Source organism: Hemicordylus capensis, chromosome 6 (assembly GCF_027244095.1).
Source record: "Hemicordylus capensis ecotype Gifberg chromosome 6, rHemCap1.1.pri, whole genome shotgun sequence".
NCBI lineage: Eukaryota > Metazoa > Chordata > Lepidosauria > Squamata > Cordylidae > Hemicordylus > Hemicordylus capensis.
Window position 1 is genome coordinate 1,250,123 of NC_069662.1, and position 21,799 is coordinate 1,271,921.

The following is a 21,799-nucleotide window of genomic DNA, read 5'->3' on the forward strand; positions in this document are numbered from 1 at the left end:
AGGACGGGCCTGAACGCTGCGCAGTGACGCTTGCTGCAGAAGCCGCTTGCTTTCAGAACAAAACAAACTTCCACACTGGAGCCCTTCAGCACTGACAAAGCACTGCTGCTTTCCCGGAGTCCATTGGAAGCAGAATTAAAATGATGGGTGCGACGTGGTGCAGGATCGTTTACTCTTTTATTCAGCAAATGCTGCTCTTTGTGGCAAAGATCCTTCTATAATGTTTACACAAAAGTAAGTCCTTTTCCGCCAAGATTTCGCAACAACATTGAACCTCTGCAGCGTTAATTGAAAGCCTTCTGTTTGCCACTTCAGCCCCTTTGATTGCTTCCTACTGAGCATGCAAATTGCCCCTTATTAGTCAGCTTCTGGTCCTGGGAGAGTAGGATAAATTATTGCTTATCAAATAATCAATAATTGGGGTCACACTTCCCCAGAAGGAACAGGTATGCAGTCTGGGGGTACAGGTACGCAGTGCTTCTGGGCACAAAACTCTCCTTGGTGTCCCAGGTTTAGGCAGTGGCCAGAGGTGACTTTTATCAGCTTTGGCTGAAACGCCAGCTGTGTCTGTTTCTTGAGATAAATGACCTCAGAACAGTAGTACATCTTCTGGTCACCTCCAGACTTGACTACTGCAATGCACTCTTTGTGGGGCTGCCTTTGTACATAGTCCGGAGACTGCAGTTGGTCCAGAATGTGGCAGCCAGGTTGGTCTCTGGGTCATCTTGGAGAGACCATATGACTCTTGTATTGAAAGAGCTACACTGGCTGCTGATAAGTTTCCAGGCAAAATACAAGGTCTTGGTTATAACCTATCAAGCCCTAAACGACTTGGGCCCTGGGCATTTAAGAGGACGCCTTCTTTGTCATGAACCCCACTGCCTATTGAGATTATCAGGAACAGTGGAGCACCACCATTTTCAGGTCATTCTCCTCAAGGAATGGGCAAAGTGGTTGAATCCATCGCTCCTGGTGTGGAGGAATGAGGCCTAGACCTCTTTGTTGTAAATCAGCCCTGATCAGGGGCGTAGCATCCATTGTGCAAATGGTTCAAGGAACTCAGGCCGCCATGCCCCAAGGCCTGGTGCCCCAGCCATACCCTGGCATCTGATGCCAGACGCAGGGGGCGTGGCAATGATATTAAACGTGGCTGCGCCTCCTGTTTTGGAGTCAAATCTACCACTCGGCAAATTTTACTTCAAAATGGGGCGTGCAGCCCAGTTTACTATCATTGCCATACCCCCTGCATCTGACGTCAGCGGCGGGGGTGTGGATGGGGTGGCGGGGGCAGCCTGAACAAGAGCCGCCAGCGTTTTTGCTACGACACTAGCCCTGATCAATGAATTGAATTATATTATATTCCTAAAAATTCCTTATTGTGAATAGGATTTATGTGCTTGCAAATACCTAAGCCTGGAGAACGTGCAGGGTCAAACATTCACATTTCCCCTCCACACACCCCTGTAGTTTGGCATTTGATTTTTTGGAGAGAAACAAGACTTTGTAATTTGGAGGGAATTTTTGTTTGTTCTTCTGATTGGCTGGGCTGAGAAACTGTTGGGGGGAAATGGAGAGAGAGAGAGAGAGAGAGAGAGAGAGAGAGAGAGAGAGAGAGAGAGAGAGTCTGCTGGAGAGAGGCAGAGCTGGAAGTTGCAGGGCGAGCCCAGAGGAGGCAAGAGTGAGAAGTCAGCAAGAAGAAGACTCTGTCTGAAGTGTAGAGCTGGTCCATTTGCAGAAGAGAAGTTGTGAGAGAAGCTGAGCTGAAACCCCTGGAAGATTTATTTATTTAAATAAATAAATAAAATGTATCTCTGTCCCCAAAGGGCTCACAGTCTGAAAAGAAATGTAAGATACACACCAGCAACAGTCACGGGAGGGGTACTGTGCTGGGGGTGGATAGGGCCAGTTGCTCTCCCCATGCTAAATAAAGAGAATCATCAGCACATTTAAAAGATGTCTTTTTTCCTAGTTAGAAGGGGTTCTTTCTTAAGAAGGAGTCTAACTGCTGCATCCTTCAAACAAGGTGGCATCCTGCTCTCCCTCAGTGAGGTATTAATGATATCAACTAGGCCAGCTCCAACAACCTCCCCGCAAGAGGAAATCGTCCATATTTGGCAAATATCCACTGAACAAGAGTCACAGTGCTCAGGCCCCCAAGAGGGGTTGAAAGTGAGAAGCAGCCTCCTCTGGGCAGGAGGACATCACTGCTGAGGGGATCCCTTGCCCAGCAAGAGGATGCAGCCAGCTCTAGTGGGAGGGTGGGGGGAGGGAGGGAGGGGGGCTGACCTGCGTCCTGACAGCCCAGTAGCCCCTTCGCTGGGCAGCACTCCTGAGCAGATGAGATTATCAGGAGATTCTCTGCTGCTGTCCCAAGACTTTGGAATGCGCTCCCTGCTGAAATAAGAACCTCCCCATCTCAGACAACTTTTGAAAAGTCTCTAAAGACACATTTATTCATTATAGCTTTTAAACTAGATTTGTGGATTTAAATTGTTCTAAGGGTTTAATTTCTCTTTTAATTTGTGTATGTTGCTGTAAACCACCCAGAGATGGAAGTTTGGGGTGGTATACAAATATAATAAACAAACAAAGAATTAAAAGGGAAAGGAAAAAGGGGGGAAATGCAAGGAAACCAGTAACTAACTCTCCCTGCCCTTGTAGAGGACAGAAGCTGACTAACAAGGGGCAATTCACTGCAAACCCTCCAGCTCTACTGAACAGGGAACAATATAAGGGGCAGAAGTGGCATGGAGGAAGCTTCTAATTAAAAGCACAGTCGCCCTGAAAAGCCTCAGAGGCATTTCCTCAGTCCACATTTGACAGGCTGGTGTTGCAATTGCCTTTATTACAAAAAGTCACCAGGTCTGAAAAATGATGGAAGGATAACCCATAAAACACAGGGTGGATTTGGCAATGACAATGAGGTCGTTCTCATGACTGGGTGGGCAGGCAGGGTGGTGCGGGGGGGGGGGCAGAAGACGCCTGCCTTCCCCACACATGGTCTCCAAGGTCCATCTGGGTATACAGATTGTGCGCCCAGACAGTCTGCCGCTGCCCAAGGGAGCACGGAGGTGCAGGGGCCAGGATGTGTCGTCCCGGCCCCCGGAAATCCCACCATCCACAGCCAGAGTGTGCAATGCCTTGTGGGTTGCAGCGCTGGCTGAAAGCAGCTGGCACTGAGACACAATCACTTCAACAAGGACAAGGTTAATCTCGTTTAAGAGGCGGGCTCCCTAGCAAGGTTTGCTGCTGAGCTGTCTCCGGGAGCCCCGTGGAGCCCCGTGGTTCTCATGGGCAGCCAACCCCGGACTTGGCTGCCCGTGAGAACAGCCTCATTGTCTAGATCGGGGCTACTCAACTTTGGCCCTCCAACTGTTTTTGGACTACAACTCCCATCATCCCTGACCACAGTGGCCAGTAGTCAGGGATTATGGGAGTAGTAGGCGAACATCTGCAGGGGGGCTGAAGTTGAGCAGGCCTGGTCTGGATTATCCATCACAAGCGAGTGAACCAGGAATGGGCCTTCCAGAGAAAAGGGCTAAGGCAGAAGCAGAAGTTTCTGGCCTTCTTGAAGATCCTAGCTTGGAGGCTATGTCCTTTCATGCAGGTCGAAACTGCACACAGTATGTTAAATAAACAGATCCAGACCTCCCAAAGTGCTGTCGCTTTCTGTAACAGCTTTTGGGATTTCTGAGTGACACATCTGGATTATTTTTTCATTCAGAAGAGCAGAATCCAGCCCCTAAGCAATGGTTTTAATTCCCAACTCATCTGGAGAACAGTTTGTGGGTCCTCGCCTCGTGACACACCGTACTACCACCACCACCAGCACCCCTGACTTCTCACCCTGGGTCAGCATCACCGGGGGCCTTCCAGCTGTTCCCGAATTGGCTGGCGTTGCTGGCCAAGTGCCCGTTTGGCATCAGAAGCTCGTCTTGGCTTTGGTTATTGAAGTTCCCACACATGCCACACACCTGGGATGGGAAGAGGGAGGTCAAGGCCTTTTGAGGGGCAGATCAGGAGTCAATGGGAGGAGTTAGGGGGTCAGAGGACATAGCCGGGACCCAGACCGTGACTTGGGGCGGAGGGCATCTGGGTTAGAATGAAACAAGGGTCAAACGTTAGCCGACCTGTGTCCCAAAGCAGAAGACACAGCCCTGAGTTTAGGGGTGGGGGTGAGGGTGAGGTTGGGGCAAGAACACACATGCCAAGTGGAAGGTGTCGCCATGCACACGGGCCAGATGCCCGTAGCTCTGTAGGGGCTAGTGGTGGGTGGATGGGGCCGGCACGCCAGGAGTCACCTTGCCAAAGTAAGTCCCTGGCAACTGGATCTCCAGGTGGTGGTTCCCATCAAACTTCACCACCAGCCCAAAATCTGTTTCCAGGACTACATAGATGCCACTGGTGGTAATGGAGACGCCGGGAATCTGTCCCTCCACGGGGGTCCGGACACGCAGGCCATCGATCTGAGACCAAAAGAAAAAGATGATGGTGGGGGGGATGAGAAGAGGAATGAGTTGCAGGCATGCTGGAAAGCTGCTGTCTCCACCCTGAATATTCCGATACAATACAATACAAGGCAAGGGATATTCATATACCACTTTTCAACAAAAAGTCCCTAAAGCGGTACATTTTGGCTACACAGATATAAACAAATATATAATAAAATGGTTATTTAAAAACAATAAAAATCACTTTGAAAGTGTGCCCAGCTGCCACACTTTCCTACAAGGGACCCTGGGAAATGTCGCTTTGGAAGGTGCTGCTGGGAGTTCTTTCTGAAGGATTTCCTCCTCAGAGCTACAATTCCCAAATGTATTTGGTTGGGAGGTAGCACACTGAAGGAGTTAAGGATTTGGGTTGCCATGTCCCCCGGAATTTCGGGTAGCCTCCCGGATTTTGGTTCCTCCACTCGGCTGCTTAAATAGTACCCGGATTTACACGGATTTCAAATGCGCTGCCCGGATTGCCCGGATTTTACTCTGGATCCAATCACATGGGAGGGAAGAGGAGGAGGAAAAAGTAGACAAATCTGTCAAATAAATAAATAAATAAAATGCAAGATAGCTGCCACATAATTTGCATAATATGCGGATTAGGCCACCTGGATTTGGGAAGCTTTAATATGGCAACCCTAGTTAAGAATTAAGCTTAGGTCTGTAGTGTAGACCAGGAATTCCCGAGGCTGAGCTCCCAACCCAACCTGGGCACTTTCCATCACCAACGGCTTATCCTGGTTCACGTCCAAATGCTGCCCCCCCACCTCGCAGCCGCCCCTTACCAGCACCCGCCGGCTCTTCTGCAGGGTGACGGTGGCCCCGGCCACCTCCACGGTCACGGAGCGGAGGTAGGAGGCCTCTGGCTGCCCACGCTCTTCGTTCTTGGCCGTGATGTTGAAGGAGGGGAGGCGAGGGTCCCCGTGGCACACCATCACCAGCGTGTAGGTGCAGGTCCCCATGAAGGAGACCATGGCGCCATCAAAGGTGTAGTAGTGGGGGTCCCCGGCCACGTGGCAGGCGGCCACTCCTGGAAGAGAGGTTTGTTCAGAATGCTGAGGGAGGGGATGGGCTCTGCAGGCCCAAGACACTGTCAGGATGGGCCAGGACTACAGGAACAGAGGAAGCTGCCTTCTACAGAGTCAGACCCTTGGTCCCTCTAGCTCAGTATTGTCTATACTGACTGGCAGCAGCTCTCCAAGGTTTCAGGCAGGAGTCTCTCTCAGCCCCACCTGGGCGCTTTCCAGATCAGCTGCACAACAGTGGCAAAATGCTTCCATTCAGGCAAATTGCTTTCAAAATGTAAATAGCAAAGTGCCCAGCAGGGGTAGCCGTCCTGTGAAAACTAACAACCTGAAAAACCAGTAACTTCTTTACACCGGATATACGACGTCATAGCACTATATCGCAGCGATTAAATCCAAAACAAGGCATTGGAAATATGAATGGCCCCCTTCTGTCCGCGTAGGGACTGCGGTGTCACAGCACAGGAAGTGTGGAAGCACACTTCAGAGATATGCTGTGACCCCGTTGCAGAGTCTAATCTGGAAAGCGCCCAGGAGATACTGCCAGGGATGGAACCTGGGACCTTCTGCATGCAATGCAGATGCTCCCTCACTGGGCTAATGCAGTTGGAAAAACCAGGAAGCACCCAACCAGACCAGCCAAAAAGGAGACCAGGTCTCACGGTGCTGTGCAGCATTCACTGAAGCCCCAAAGGTTTCAGCCTCAGGGGCCTTCTTCAGAGGCAGTAATTAGTAATATTTCAAAGAGACCTTCAGCGAGTAGCCTTTGCCTTCTTCCTTGGTAAGCTTGTAAGGAGGCAAAGGGGACTTGCTCAAGGTCTCCTTGAAGTATTACAAATCACTGCCCATGAAGGTGGCCTCCGACTGAGGCTGAAAAGTTTTGGGCTTCAAGAGATGCTGCACAGCACCTTGAGAACCGTTCTCCTTTATTCCTTGTCCATACCCCAAATGGCCAGTTGCCAGGGATGATGGGAGTTGTAGTCCAACAGGAGATGGAGACGCTCAGATGGGCCATCCCCACAGATAACATGGTGCAGCAGTCCAGGGGCTCCCAAGCCTGGGTTAGCAGATGTCTTTGGACTACAACTCCCATCAACCCCTTCAGCCATGATGTCTTTTTTCCTAGTTAGAAGGGGTTCTTTCTTAAGAAGGGGTCTAACTGCTGCGTCCTTCAAACAAGGTGGCATCCTGCTCTCCCTCAGTGAGGTATTAATGATATCAACTAGGCCAGCTCCAACAACCTCCCCGCAAGAGGAAATCGTCCATGTTTGGCCAATATCCACTGAACAAGAGTCACAGTGCTCAGGCCCCCAAGAGGGGTTGAAAGTGAGAAGCGGCCTCCTCTGGGCAGGAGGACATCACTGCTGAGGGGATCCCTTGCCCAGCAAGAGGATGCAGCCACCTCTGGTGGGAGGGTGGGGGGGGAGGGGGGCTGACCTGCGTCCTGACAGCCCAGCAGCCCCTCCGCTGGGCGGCACTCCTGGATGGGGCTGCAGCTCCACTCCTCGCAGCTGATGTTGCCTCGACTGGCGCAAAGGCAGCGCTGGGTGCAGTCTCGGTTCCCCATCCAGCTCTCCCCGACCTGAGGGAGAGGCAGCCGCATCGGAATAAGGACCCAGGCGTGCCCCTTCCAAGCTCAGCACGACCCCGCCTTCCACACAGCCCCGTCTCACCACCCCAATTCCGACCGTAGGCTCCTCAGGGCAGGGACCCATCTGTTTTGGGTCCCTCTTCAAAGCAGGACTGTGTACGGTGTACGATGGTCAATCCATAGCAGCCCTGGCCTTCCAGCCCCAGAGCTCTAGTCGAAATTCTCCCCACCACCAACTCTCCTCGCTGGCACCCTGCCGGCCGAGCACCCACGTGGCTCCCGGACCCCCAACCAGGCTTTCCAATGGGCCCTTCGGAGAAAGGCTCCCTCTTGCCATGTCCTGACTCCCAGACACCCCACCCATCCTTGCTTGTATATGGGGAGAGCCACCGAGGGCCCATCCCTCCTTTCTCCAGCTTCCCCCCAACCAACCAGCCAGCCAGCAAGCTGGCCAGCCAGCCCCCTCCTCACCGGGTGGTACTGCCCGCTGGCGTCTGTGCAGCCGCACTGCTCGACGGGGACACACTGGTCTCCGCTCAGAAGGTAGCCCTCGTCGCAGACGCAGCCCTCCACGCAGGGCACGCCTGAGCAGCTGTTCTGGGAGGTGGCGGGGTCTGTGCAGGTGGCGGGGCAGGCTGGGCCGCAGGGCGTGTAGGAGCTGCCGGGGGGACAGTTCAGGGCTGGAGGCGGGGAGAGGGAGAAGGGGAGAGGAGGACGGTTAGTCTGCGAGCAAGCAGGGGTCATTGGGTGGCCAATGGATGCCGCTCTTTGGGAAACCTCTCCAGACGAAGAATTCCCACGGTGTTACCCTCGCACGCCTGGCGTTTGGCTGTGGTGACATCATCAAGAGGGCCACCATCACGCCAATACCAGAGCTCATTCCCCCAGTCATTATTTGGCCAATTCTGTGGTGTGAGGTGAGGCGTCATTGGTGGGTTTCTGTGAGACTTCGGGCTCTCAGGCAGGGAGCATCTCCTGCCCCCACTAGTCCCCTCCCCCCACCATCCGCCTTGGGGCAAGCCCAGGGGCCTTACGGCAGAAGCTGCTGTTCCTCCAGGCAATGGGGATCCCGGCCTGGGCGCAGCGGTCGGCGTAGGACTGCAGAGCGAAGCAGAGGGAGCCGGCGTCCCCTCCGGTGCCGCAGAGGTCGTAGACGCAGCTCCGGAACGGCCCCTCGGGGGGCACTCGGCTGTGGCACGGGGCAAACGGACCTGTGGCGAGGCGGGAGGCCAGGCGGAGAATCAGGAGAAGAGATGCCGCTCAGGAGTCCCTCCCTCTTGCCCCAAGGATCCTGGTTCACGCCTGCTCCCTTATTGAGACCAGGCGTTCCCAACCTTGGGCCTCCAGCTGTCGCTGGACTACAACCCCCATCGTCCCCTGCTTTCAGCCATGGTGGCAGGGGACGCTGGAGCCATAATCCAACCGCACCTGGGCATCGGAGGTCAGGAACCCTGACTGAGACCCTTAGAAGTCCCACCCCTCCTCATCTACCCCAGACTCTCCAGCCAGAAGCCACTGCTAGGCACCCCTTCAGGGAATCCGGCTCTGACCTTGGGGGTCTGTCAGGATCCCACAACTGGTGGGCTTCTGAGCTTCGGCTGCAATGTCCTTGTCACACTCTCCGGGGTCTCCAGTGTTGGTGCAGCTGCAAAAGGATGTGAATGGATGACCTCATGGGGCCCTGGGAGCAGCGGTGGGGATGCGGGTGGGTGTGGTCCAGAGGGCAGGAACTCTGATCCGAGAATCTGGCCTCCCCGCTCCCCGCTTTGCGCCGTCTACTATTATAAAGAGCTCAATTCCTCAGCATAATCCTGTCTGGGTGATTCTGCCGACTGTTCCCCAAGGGCACTAATGCTGTGCCCTCTGCCCTTGCCCACAATATCTTTTAGGGCATGGGTCCTCCAACGTGTTGGGCTCCAACAATGTCTGGATCTAAATTACACACACACACAACTCAGCAGGAATCGTCTATCATTTCTCATAGGACCGAATGCTAGACATTCCTATGGGTTTCCTTCTACCTGAGCCAGCTAAACTGGGCTAAAGTTGTATCCGGGAACGTTGTAGAAAAGTCCGGGGAAATCAACGGGAATCCTGGCAAACCAGGCCAGAAACCCTTCCCTCCCAGATTTCCTGCCTGGGGCCCTCTAGGCAACTCTGCAACCATCATCAGCCACCAGGCTCCAACATGCTGCTCCTTGCTGGGATCTGAGGCAGGGCCACGGAGGACTCACCCGGCGTCTCCGGCGTCCGGCACCTGCCAGCTCTCCCCCAGCCGGTCGGCGTCTGTCCCAGCCGAGGTGCCGTTGGGCATGAGGTTGTCATCGGAAACCTGTCCGTTGTAGTTCCCTGAGAAGGAAAACCGCTTGAAGGCAATGTGCCTCCTGCCAGGCGCCCTCTCTGGAGTACTGTCAGGAGAAGGGGAGGCAGCCAGCCGAGAGGGAGCTCCTTTCCCATGCCAGCGGGAAGGACCTTCTGGGTGAAGAACGTGTCTTCTGCCACTGAGCCAGGAACCCCCCTCGTCCCATCCCTTCTCCACCCTCGCTGTGATGTACCACACCCCAGGGGACCCAGACATCCCACCAGCTTCCTCCCACCCGACCACCCTCCGCCCACTCACCACACAGGCCGCAGAGCTGCCCACTGTAGGGCGACGGGGCAGAGACTTCCGCGTGGTGGTTCCCATCGAAGCGCACCCAGAGGCCAAAATCAGCTTGGACCAAAACAAAGGTCCCACTCAGGCGCACCAAGACCCGTCCGTCGGCCACAGAAGCCGGCAAGGAGACCCGCTTTCCATCCAGCTGCGGGGGAGACGGACAGATTGGGGGGTGACTTCGGAGGCGGGGAACAACGGAGAAAAGACCCAGGACCTGCGGGAAGGGGGAAGGAGCCAAGGGGACTCACGGTGACTCTCCGGCCCTTCAGGAGCACGATCCGGGCCCCGTAGACCTCCACGCTGACAGACTTGACGTAGGAGACCTTGTAGTTGGCTCCGCGGTGTTCGTTGGTGGCCTCGACCCGGAAGGCGGGCAAGCCGGTGGTGGCATTGCAGACCGCAGAGAGCAGGTAGGTGCAGGTGCCCATGAAGTGGAAGAGGCGGCCGTCGTAAGTGGTGTAGTGGGGGTCTCCGGAGATGGTGCAGGTCTCTCGGGCTGTGGGGTGCAGTGGGGAGGAGTCGGTCAGAGGCAAGAGGGGGGAGCAGTTCATCCCCAGTGTCCCTGGGAGTCCGCCCTGGGAAAGTGCTCCTCACAGCTGGGGTTCTCCACCTGGGCTCTTCACTGATGGCTGGACTACGACTCCCATCATGCCCAAAGCCCATTGTGGCTGGGAATGATGGAAGTTGTAGTCCAACCACATCTGGAGACCCAGTTTGAGAACCCCTGGAAACTGGAGATGCAGACTGCTCCCAGGGCATGAATGACTGTTTGTTTGTTCAGTATATATACAGCCCTTCCTGAAGTGGCTCAGGGCGTTTTACTTTAAAAGAAAAAACACAGAATAAAAATTTAAAATCAGAGAAACATTGAGACCAGATTAAATCTCATTCAAAAGCCAGGCAGAAGAGATGGGTCTTTCAGGCTCTCCTGAAGTCCTCCAAAAAAGACAGTCCTCTTATATCCACGGGCAGCCCGTTCCACAACCTAGGGGAGGCAACTGAGAAAGTCTCAGAATGAGCAGTAGAGATCTTGTAGAGAAAGGCGCTCTCCCAGGTAACAATGCCCTAAGCCATTCAGGGCTTCAAAGGTAATAACTAGCACTTTGGAATTTGCCCGGGAACATATCGGCGGCCTGCGCAACCGTTTAAGAGGAGGCATCAGGCGGTCTCTCCGGGATACCCCAGAGAACAATCTGGCTGTGGCTTTTTGAACTAATGGAAGTTTCCAAACTACACGCAAATGCAGCCTCACGTAGAGCGCATGGCGGTCGTCCAACCTGGACGTTACCCGCTGGAGCACCACTGTTTTCAGGTCATTCTCCTCAAGGAACAGGCAAAGTGGTTGAATCCATCGCTCCTGGTGTGGAGGAATGAGGCCTAGACCTCTTTGTTGTAAATCAGCCCTGATCAGGGGCGTAGCATCCATTGTGCGAACGGTTCAAGGAACTCAGGCCGCCACGCCCCAAGGCCTGGTGCCCCAGCCACACCCTGGCATCTGATGCCAGATGCAGGGGGCGTGGCAATGATACTAAATGTGGCTGCGCCTCCTGTTCTGAAGTCAAAGTTACCACTCGGCAAATTTTACTTCAAAATGGGGCGTGCGGCCCAGTTTACTATCATTGCCATACCCCCTGCATCTGATGTCAGCCGCGGGGGTGTGGCTGGGGTGGCGGGGGCAGCCTGAACAAGAGTCGCCGGCGTCTTTGCTACGACACTAGCCCTGATCAATGAATTGTATTATATTATATTCCTAAAAATTCCTTATTGTGAATAGGATTTATGTGCTTGCAAATACCTAAGCCTGGAGAACGTGCAGGGTCAAATGTTCACATTCCCCCCCCCCCCGTAGTTTGGCATTTGATTTTTGGAGAGAAACGAGATTTTGTAATTTGTAATTTGTAATTTGATTTGTTCTTCTGATTGTCTGGGCTGAGAAACTGTTGGGGGGAAAGGTACACAGAGAGAGAGAGAGAGAGAGAGAGAGAGAGAGAGAGTCTGCTGGAGAGAGGAAGAGCTGGAAGTTGCAGGGCGAGCCCAGAGGAGGCAAGAGTGAGAAGTCAGCAAGAAGAAGACTCTGTCTGCCGTGTGGAGCTGGTCCATTTGCAGAAGAGAAGTTGTGAGAGAAGCCAAGCTGAAACCCCTGGAAGATTTATTTAAATAAATAAATAAATAAAATGTATCTCTGTCCCCAAAGGGCTCACAGTCTGAAAAGAAATGTAAGATACACACCGGCAACAGTCACTGGAGGGGTACTGTGCTGGGGGTGGATAGGGCCAGTTGCTCTCCCCATGCTAAATAAAGAGAATCATCAGCACATTTAAAAGATGTCTTTTTTCCTAGTTAGAAGGGGTTCTTTCTTAAGAAGGAGTCTAACTGCTGCATCCTTCAAACAAGGTGGCATCCTGCTCTCCCTCAGTGAGGTATTAATGATATCAACTAGGCCAGCTCCAACAACCTCCCCGCAAGAGGAAATCGTCCATGTTTAGCAAATATCCACTGAACAAGAGTCACAGTGCTCAGGCCCCCAAGAGGGGTTGAAAGTGAGAAGCGGCCTCCTCTGGGCAGGAGGACATCACTGCTGAGGGGATCCCTTGCCCAGCAAGAGGAGGCAGCCAGCTCTGGTGGGAGGGTGGGGGGAGGGAGGGAGGGGGGCTGACCTGCGTCCTGACAGCCCAGCAGCCCCTCCGCTGGGCGGCACTCCTGGACGGGGCTGCAGCTCCACTCCTCGCAGCTGATGTTGCCTCGACTGGCGCAAAGGCAGCGCTGGGTGCAGTCTCCGTTCCCCATCCAGCTCTCCCCGACCTGAGGGAGAGGCAGCCGCATCGGAATAAGGACCCAGGCGTGCCCCTTCCAAGCTCAGCACGACCCCGCCTTCCACACAGCCCCGTCTCACCACCCCAATTCCGGCCGTAGGCTCCTCGGGGCAGGGACCCATCTGTTTTGGGTCCCTCTGAGAAGCAGGACTGTGTACGGTGTACGATGGTCAATCCATAGCAGCCCTGGCCTTCCAGCCCCAGAGCTCTAGTCGGAATTCTCCCCACCACCAACTCTCCTCGCTGGCACCCTGCCGGCCGAGCACCCACGTGGCTCCCGGACCCCCAACCAGGCTTTCCAATGGGCCCTTCAGAGAAAGGCTCCCTCTTGCCATGTCCTGACTCCCAGACACCCCACCCATCCTCGCTTGTATATGGGGAGAGCCACCGGGGGCCCATCCCTCCTTGCTCCAGCTTCCCCCCAACCAACCAGCCAGCCAGCAAGCTGGCCAGCCAACCCCCTCCTCACCGGGTGGTACTGCCCGCTGGCGTCTGTGCAGCCGCACTGGTCGACGGGGACACACTGGTCTCCGCTCAGAAGGTAGCCCTCGTCGCAGACGCAGCCCTCCACGCAGGGCACGCCTGAGCAGCTGTTCTGGGAGGTGGCGGGGTCTGTGCAGGTGGCGGGGCAGGCTGGGCCACAGGGCGTGTAGGAGCTGCCGGGGGGACAGTTCAGGGCTGGAGGCGGGGAGAGGGAGAAGGGGAGAGGAGGACGGTTAGTCTGCGAGCAGGCAGGGGTCATTGGGTGGCCAATGGATGCCGCTCTTTGGGAAACCTCTCCAGACGAAGAATTCCCACGGTGTTACCCTCGCACGCCTGGCGTTTGGCTGTGGTGACATCATCAAGAGGGCCACCATCACGCCAATACCAGAGCTCATTCCCCCAGTCATTATTTGGCCAATTCTGTGGTGTGAGGTGAGGCGTCATTGGTGGGTTTCTGTGAGACTTCGGGCTCTCAGGCAGGGAGCATCTCCTGCCCCCACTAGGCCCCTCCCCCCACCATCCGCCTTGGGGCAAGCCCAGGGGCCTTACGGCAGAAGCTGCTGTTCCTCCAGGCAATGGGGATCCCGGCCTGGGCGCAGCGGTCGGCGTAGGACTGCAGAGCGAAGCAGAGGGAGCCGGCGTCCCCTCCGGTGCCGCAGAGGTCGTAGACGCAGCTCCGGAACGGCCCCTCGGGGGGCACTCGGCTGTGGCACGGGGCAAACGGACCTGTGGCGAGGCGGGAGGCCAGGCGGAGAATCAGGAGAAGAGATGCCGCTCAGGAGTCCCTCCCTCTTGCCCCAAGGATCCTGGTTCACGCCTGCTCCCTTATTGACACCAGGCGTTCCCAACCTTGGGCCTCCAGCTGTCGTTGGACTACAACCCCCATCGTCCCCTGCTTTCAGCCATGGTGGCAGGGGACGCTGGAGCCATAATCCAACCGCACCTGGGCATCGGAGGTCAGGAACCCTGACTGAGACCCTTAGAAGTCCCACCCCTCCTCATCTACCCCAGACTCTCCAGCCAGAAGCCACTCCTAGGCCCCCCTTCAGGGAATCCGGCTCTCACCTTGGGGGTCTGTCAGGATCCCACAACTGGTGGGCTTCTGAGCTTCGGCTGCAATGTCCTTGTCACACTCTCCGGGGTCTCCAGTGTTGGTGCAGCTGCAAAAGGATGTGAATGGATGACCTCATGGGGCCCTGGGAGCAGCGGTGGGGATGCGCGTGGGTGTGGTCCAGAGGGCAGGAACTCTGATCCGAGAATCTGGCCTCCCCGCTCCCCGCTTTGCGCCGTCTACTATTATAAAGAGCTCAATTCCTCAGCATAATCCTGTCTGGGTGATTCTGCCGACTGTTCCCCAAGGGCACTAATGCTGTGCCCTCTGCCCTTGCCCACAATATCTTTTAGGGCATGGGTCCTCCAACGTGTTGGGCTCCAACAATGTCTGGATCTAAATTACACACACACACAACTCAGCAGGAATCGTCTATCATTTCTCATAGGATCGAATGCTAGACATTCCTATGGGTTTCCTTCTACCTGAGCCAGCTAAACTGGGCTAAAGTTGTATCCGGGAACGTTGTAGAAAAGTCCGGGGAAATCAACGGGAATCCTGGCAAACCAGGCCAGAAACCCTTCCCTCCCAGATTTCCTGCCTGGGGCCCTCTAGGCAACTCTGCAACCATCATCAGCCACCAGGCTCCAACATGCTGCTCCTTGCTGGGATCTGAGGCAGGGCCACGGAGGACTCACCCGGCGTCTCCGGCGTCCGGCACCTGCCAGCTCTCCCCCAGCCGGTCGGCGTCTGTCCCAGCCGAGGTGCCGTTGGGCATGAGGTTGTCATCGGAAACCTGTCCGTTGTAGTTCCCTGAGAAGGAAAACCGCTTGAAGGCAATGTGCCTCCTGCCAGGCGCCCTCTCTGGAGTACTGTCAGGAGAAGGGGAGGCAGCCAGCCGAGAGGGAGCTCCTTTCCCATGCCAGCGGGAAGGACCTTCTGGGTGAAGAACGTGTCTTCTGCCACTGAGCCAGGAACCCCCCTCGTCCCATCCCTTCTCCACCCTCGCTGTGATGCACCACACCCCAGGGGACCCAGACATCCCACCAGCTTCCTCCCACCCGACCACCCTCCGCCCACTCACCACACAGGCCGCAGAGCTGCCCACTGTAGGGCGACGGGGCAGAGACTTCCGCGTGGTGGTTCCCATCGAAGCGCACCCAGAGGCCAAAATCCGCTTGGACCAAAACAAAGGTCCCACTCAGGCGCACCAAGACCCGTCCGTCGGCCACAGAAGCCGGCAAGGAGACCCGCTTTCCATCCAGCTGCGGGGGAGACGGACAGATTGGGGGGTGACCTCGGAGGCGGGGAACAGCGGAGAAAAGAGCCAGGACCTGCGGGAAGGGGGAAGGAGCCAAGGGGACTCACGGTGACTCTCCGGCCCTTCAGGAGCACGATCCGGGCCCCGTAGACCTCCACGCTGACAGACTTGACGTAGGAGACCTTGTAGTTGGCTCCGCGGTGTTCGTTGGTGGCCTCGACCCGGAAGGCGGGCAAGCCGGTGGTGGCATTGCAGACCGCAGAGAGCAGGTAGGTGCAGGTGCCCATGAAGTGGAAGAGGCGGCCGTCGTAAGTGGTGTAGTGGGGGTCTCCGGAGATGGTGCAGGTCTCTCGGGCTGTGGGGTGCAGTGGGGAGGAGTCGGTCAGAGGCAAGAGGGGGGAGCAGTTCATCCCCAGTGTCCCTGGGAGTCCGCCCTGGGAAAGTGCTCCTCACAGCTGGGGTTCTCCACCTGGGCTCTTCACTGATGGCTGGACTACAACTTCCTTCATCCCCAGTGACTGGGGACAATGGGAGTTGTAGTCCAACCACATCTCGGGACCCAAAGTCGAGTGCCCCTCAGTTGCAGAAGGAGCCGACTTCCCCCAGGAGTGATTTCGTATGTCAGGCTGCCTTCCAAGGGCTGCGTCTGGAGACCTACAGCCAGTGCTCTGGAATGAGTGACCGCATAAGAAAGAGGTGAGGCCTGTTCACACACTCATTGGATTCGGGGTTTAACGTCAGCTAACAACATTCAAGATCATGTGTGAAACCATGCTTTGGAGGAATGAGGCACAAACCTCTTCGCCTCCGTAAATGTGTCTAGAATGTTGGCTGGTCTCTCTGTGGGGGTCAAAACCTCCTCTTTGTTTTTCTGTAGTTTCACATTTGGTTCAGCAGTTTGACGGTTGATCTTTTTTGCAGGGAGGGGAAGAGATTTTAAAGAATGGAGGGATCTTTTGTTTGTCCTTCTGATTGGCTGGGCTGAGAAACGGTTGGGGGGAAAGTGTACACAGAGAGAGAGAGAGAGAGAGAGAGAGAGAGAGTGTCTGCTGGAGAGAGGCAGAGCTGGACGTTGCAGGGAGAGTCCAGAGGAGGCAAGAGTGAGCAGTCAGCAAGAAGAAAACTCTGTCTGGGGTCACGGTGTAGAGCTGCTCCATCTACAGAAGAGAAGTTGTGAGAGAAGCCAGGGGCGTAACTATAATCGGGCAAGGGGAGACAGTTGTCTGGGGGCCCACTGCCTGGGGGGCCCCCCCGAGGCAATTCACATGACTGACTTCCCCAGCCATGCACCCGCCCGGGCTTCCTTCAGTTGTATTCATCCTCCAAAATTGATGTGAGTGTTAAGACCTGGAGCTACCAGAACAGCAAGTCTTTCTCTAGAACCATTAAATGACGTGTGTGTGTGTGTGTGTGTGTGTGTGTGTGTGTTACTATGCTCTTTGTCACCACTATTCAGCCTCACCTAAGATTTCTTTACTTCATGAGCTGAGCTTCAATGAGGGGGGGCCCATTTTAAAAGCTTGTCTCTGGGCCCCCTCCAAGCTTGCTACGCCCCTGAGAGAAGCCCAGCTGAAATCCCTGGAAGAAGAGGAAGTGCCAGGATGGATGGAGACCCGGACCCAGACTGTAACCAGGAGGACAGGAGAAGGCCCAGCAAGCCAGAAGAAAGTCCAGTGGACTCTGAGTAGGGCCCAGTGGAGAGCCAGGCAGTGACTGCATTTTCCAACTTTTTATTTTCCCTGACCTGCTCCAAAAGTTACTGTTTTGAGTTTGGGTTTTTTTGCTGTAAAATAAATGTTTTAATTGAATCATTTTTTATTTTTCTCCTCTAAAAGTCAACTTGCTGGTTATGTAAAAATTAGAGGCTTGTGGATTTGTCTCCGCCCCATGCCTATAAAGCCTTTCCACCCTACTAGAGTTTTGGGTTTGGGTAATGTTTGAAGGGCTGCGGCTGTGGACTCAGCCATACAAAAGGTCTTCTGGGTGGCAGCGGCAAAAGGTTAGGAGGTATAGAGAGCGGTTCCTCGTCCATACATGCCGAAATGGGTAACGGCCTAGACTCCCACCTCAGCATGGGTTTAGTGGTGTGCACGGAACCACGTAGGCGCGGTCCGGCACTGGGGGGGGGGTCTAGCTTTAAGGGCGGTGGGGTAGTACTTACCCCTCCCGCCGCTCTTCCCCCCTCCGGCGCTACAGGTAAAGGGGAAGTTTGGGGGGCGGCAGGGTTCCTCCCTTCCGCCCCTGCCCCTGTCGTTGCCTGGAAGTTGTTTAAAATACCAGCACGCATGCGCCCGTTGCGGCGCGTGGCCATCGCTGCCATGTGCGGAAGGGAGGAACGCTGCCGCCCCAAAAACTTCACCTTTACCTGTAGTGCCGGAGGGGGAAGAGCGGCAGAAGGGGTAAGTACTACCCCCCTGCCCTTAAAGCTAGACCCGCCCCAGTGCCGGACTGCCGGACCGGCCAGGTTCTGAACCGGTTCAGAGGCCTCTAGCATGGCCTCCGGACCGGTTCGTGCACACCACTACATGGGTTCACACAATCAGGTCAGTATTGGTAACCCGTGTTAAACCTAGGTTCAAATGACTGTTTGAACAGGCCTATTGAGGCTGAGCATGCACACATCTGATGTCTGAGTCATCAGAGGTGATGTGTCGGCTCTTGCTTGCCTGGACCCCACATCATCCCACTGCTAGGCCTTTGCAGAGGTATGGGAGCTATTTGTGACTCCTCAGTGGGAAGAGAAAGGCACTCTGCATAAACTCAGTTGCATGATCTTCTTTATGTTCTAGAGAACCCAGGAACTCTGGACCCCATCCCCTTCTCTTCCACTTCTCGGATAAGCCCCAAACGTGAGAGTTTGATCTTTCTTCCCGCCTGGAGAACCAGGAAGTACTGCTTCTCTGCCTACTGCCCACCTGACATAACAAATTTATGGAACTCCCTGCCACAAGGCGTGCTGGTGGCTGTTTGTTTAGGCAGCTTTAGAAAGGGATGAGGCCGTGTCACATAGAAGAGAGGTCTACCCATGATGGATCTATGAAGCCTCTCTGTGCCATAATAGACTGGCCGTGAAGGCCATTCGCTGTGCGGGGGGCGCGTGGGAGAGGGCTAGAGGCCGACCTTTGCATCCCACCAGCGGACTTCCTGTTGGGGCCTTGTCGGAAGGGGGATGCTGCTCTCGATGGGCCCCCCCGTGGGTCTGACCCAGCAGCCAGCCCGTCCCGATACTCCTGGCCCAACTCAGGGCAGAGCAGTGGAAGTCCAGCCGGGCGTCTTCCTCGCTCTCCCCTGCAGGCAAGCAAGAGCGGGAGGCATTTACCTGGAGGCAGGGCCGGAGTCTCCCGCGTGGCTGTTGGGCCTCTTGAGGTCTCCGGGACGCTGGTGGGCTTTGTCGCAGGGGTGCTGGGGCGCAATGGGGCAGGGGTGCTGCTCCTCCGGGTGCTGGCGGGCCATGTTGTCTGTCCGGGCACGGTGGGGTGCGTGGCTGGAGTGGTTGGCCTGGCGTGTGGGGTGGTGCCCCCAGGGACTGTGGGGCTGGCTGCAGGTGGGGCTCTGGTGGCAGTGGGGCTCTCCCCGCTGGGGGTCGTGGTAGGTTTGGGGGTGGCTGTGGAGGCGTGGACGTGGTCGGCAGTGGTTGGACTGGTCTGGCCAGTTGTGGAGGAGCTGGGCTGGCTGCTGCTGCTGCTGCTGCTGGGGCTGGAAGGTGCGGAGCTGGTGGGCTGGGGGTTGCCATGGCCTGGGGTGCTGCCTGCACTGGGGCTGGCGTGGCCAGCAGTTGTGGGGCTGGAGGGAGAGGGCTTGCTGTGGCCCGGGGTGGTGAGGAGTGTGACGTTCTGGCCGGCAACCGTGGTGCTTGGGCTGGCAGGACTGGTGGTCCTGTGGACCGTGGTTGAGGGGCTAGGCCCAACGGGGGAGGAGCTGGAGTGGACGTGGCTTGGTTCCGTGTGGGGCCCAGTGGTGCTGGGGTGGGCATGGATTGGTGTGGTGCTAATTTGGGGGCTGGGGCTGGTGGCTCGGGAGGGGCTGGCTGAGCTAGTACTGGTGCTGCCACTGGCGAGGCTGGGAGCAGAGGTGCCAGCCGTGGAGGGACTTGTGTGGCCAGAGCTGCCTGTGGCCCAACTGCTGTGACCAGTGGCAGGGCTGGTGGCTGGTGGGCCAGCTTGGCCAGTGGTGCTCTGGCTGCTGTCAGGGTGACCCGATGTGAGGGGGGAGCTGGCGTGGCTGGTGTGGCCAGGGGTGGCAGGGAGGCCCGTGGAACTGCTGCTAGAGAGAGGGCGAGTGGGGCTGGCAGTTGTGGGGCTGGAGGGAGAGGGCTTGCTGTGGCCCGAGGTGGTGAGGAGCGTGACATTCTGGCCGGCAACTGTGGTTCTTGGGCCGGCAGGACTGGTGGTCCTGTGGACCGTGGTTGAGGGGCTAGGCCCACCGGGGGAGGGGCTGGAGTGGATGTGGCTCGGCTCCGTGTGGGGCCCAGTGGTGCTGGGGTGGGCATGGATTGGTGTGGTGCTAATTTGGGGGCTGGGGCTGGTGGCTCGGGAAGGGCTGGCCGGGCTAGTACTGGTGCTGCCACTGGTGAGGCCAGGAGCAGAGGTGCCAGCCGTGGAGGGACTTGTGTGGCCAGAGCTGCTGTGACCGGTGGCAGGGCTGGTGACTGATGGGCCGGCTTGGCCAGTGGTGCTCTGGCTGCTGCCAGGGTGACCCGACGTGAGGGGGGAGCTGGCGTGGCTGGTGTGGCCAGGGGTGGCAGGGAGGCCTGTGGAACTGCTGCTAGAGAGAGGGTGAGTGGGGCTGGCAGTTGTGGGGCTGGAGAGAGAGGGCTTGCTGTAGCCTGGGGTGATGTGGCTGGCAGCTGTGGTGCTTGGCCCAGCCTGGCTGGTGGTGGTCCTGTGGACCGTGGTTGAGGGTCTGGGGCCACTGGGGGAGGGGCTGGAGTGGACGTGGCTCGTCTCCGTGTGGGGCCTGGTCGCGCTGGTCCTGGGGTGGCTAGTGGGGGCAGCCTGGCTGCTGCTGGGAGTGGCGTGGCTACTTGGTGTGGTGGGGGAGCCGATGAGATTGATGGTGGATGTGGCGTGGCCTGTCGTGGCCCTCGATGGGCTCTCGCTGGAGTGGCCCACAGTAACGGTGCTGGTGGCGTGGCTGGCAGCTGTGCCGACAGTGCTTGTCCTGATGGGTGCTGGGGTGGGGTGTCTGGTACTCTGAGCACTACTACTAGGGGTTGGGCTAGAGGCTGCCGGAGCAGCCGTGGTGGTGGTGGTGGTGGTGGTGGAGCTCACGTGGCCTCTGGTGGTGGTGGAGCTCCCAGCACTGGCTGCAGTCGGGCTCTTCTGAGTGGTGGTGGCCGGCCGGCTGCTGCTAGGGGCCACGGGCCCAGGGCTGGCGGAGGGTCCTTGGCTGCCAGCCGTGGGCCTGCCTGCTGTGGAGCTCGTGGCTGCGGGCCAAGGCACGGTCGAGGTGGTGGTGGGCCTGCTGTGGCTTGTGGTGGCCTGGGGGCTGGGGGCTGGAGCTGTGGGGCCCCCAGGAGACGCAGTTGCTTCCGGGATGGGTGGAGGAGTCGGGGCTCCCGTGGCTGTCGGGGAAAGAGAGGAGAGTCCCCAGTGAGAAGGGCCCCACTCCCGAGTCCCCCGGCACGGCGGGGACAAGCTCCCTCCCAACTGCGGAGGGCCGTCCAAGAACTCCACCCCCGGAATGCCAGGAGGGGGAGCGGCAGCCCTTCAGGGAAGGCCCGGGAGGGCCGACGTTCCGGGGCAGAGCGCGGGCTTCCGGGCAGAAAGGGGCCGGCATCTCCAGGCCATCAGGCTGGGAAAGGCCCTTCTCTGTCCAAAAAACTCTGCTCCGACTCCTACTACTGTTTACACACCACTTTTCATCCAAGGTTTCCAAAGCAGTTTAGAGAAATACATCATAAACAAGATCTGGGGAGAAACTGCCCGTCAGCTGAGGCAATCCTGAGGGAAGGAGAGCTGGTCTGGTGGCAGCAAGCACGACTTGTCCCCTTTGCTAAGCAGGGTCCACCCTGGTTTGCACCTGAATGGGAGACTACATGTATGAGCACCGGAGGATCTTCCCCTCAGGGGATGATGGGGCCACTCTGGGAAGAGCACCTGCCTGCTTGCACAGAGAAGGTTCTAAGTTCCTCTCCCTGGCAGCATCTTCAGATAGGACTGAAAGAGACTCCTGCCTGCAGTCTTGGAGAAGCCGCTGCCAGTCTGGGAAGACAATGCTGAGCTGGATGGACCAAAGGTCTGACTCAGTATACAGCAGCTTCCTCTGTTCCTAGCTGGACCGGCTCACGACTGGAAGGCTTCCTCCCTGCCTTCATCTGGTCCGAACAGGTGGGATGAGACCCTTGGGCTTCCAGGTGGCTCGCAGCTTCCCTGGCACCTCTCCCCCGTCCCCACAAGAATACCACCACTCCCGACGCAGGGA

The 21,799-nt window shown here is 56.9% G+C and overlaps 1 protein-coding gene across 1 annotated transcript in view; it reads right to left on the reverse strand.

Moving 5' to 3' along the window:
- The window catches only part of ZAN (zonadhesin), a 49,643-nt gene that overhangs the window by 18,909 nt on the left and 8,935 nt on the right, over positions 1-21,799 (reverse strand). The window contains exons 12-29 of the mRNA XM_053260859.1: positions 18,696-20,939; positions 15,484-15,731; positions 15,200-15,380; positions 14,814-14,928; positions 14,130-14,224; positions 13,614-13,790; positions 13,051-13,259; positions 12,426-12,570; positions 10,017-10,264; positions 9,733-9,913; positions 9,347-9,461; positions 8,663-8,757; positions 8,147-8,323; positions 7,584-7,792; positions 6,959-7,103; positions 5,282-5,526; positions 4,302-4,466; positions 3,847-3,974 (exon numbers count right to left, since the gene is read on the reverse strand). Of these exons, the coding sequence (XP_053116834.1) occupies positions 3,847-3,974; positions 4,302-4,466; positions 5,282-5,526; positions 6,959-7,103; positions 7,584-7,792; positions 8,147-8,323; positions 8,663-8,757; positions 9,347-9,461; positions 9,733-9,913; positions 10,017-10,264; positions 12,426-12,570; positions 13,051-13,259; positions 13,614-13,790; positions 14,130-14,224; positions 14,814-14,928; positions 15,200-15,380; positions 15,484-15,731; positions 18,696-20,939 (5,122 nt within the window). The remainder of the gene's footprint in view (positions 1-3,846; positions 3,975-4,301; positions 4,467-5,281; positions 5,527-6,958; positions 7,104-7,583; positions 7,793-8,146; positions 8,324-8,662; positions 8,758-9,346; positions 9,462-9,732; positions 9,914-10,016; positions 10,265-12,425; positions 12,571-13,050; positions 13,260-13,613; positions 13,791-14,129; positions 14,225-14,813; positions 14,929-15,199; positions 15,381-15,483; positions 15,732-18,695; positions 20,940-21,799) is intronic.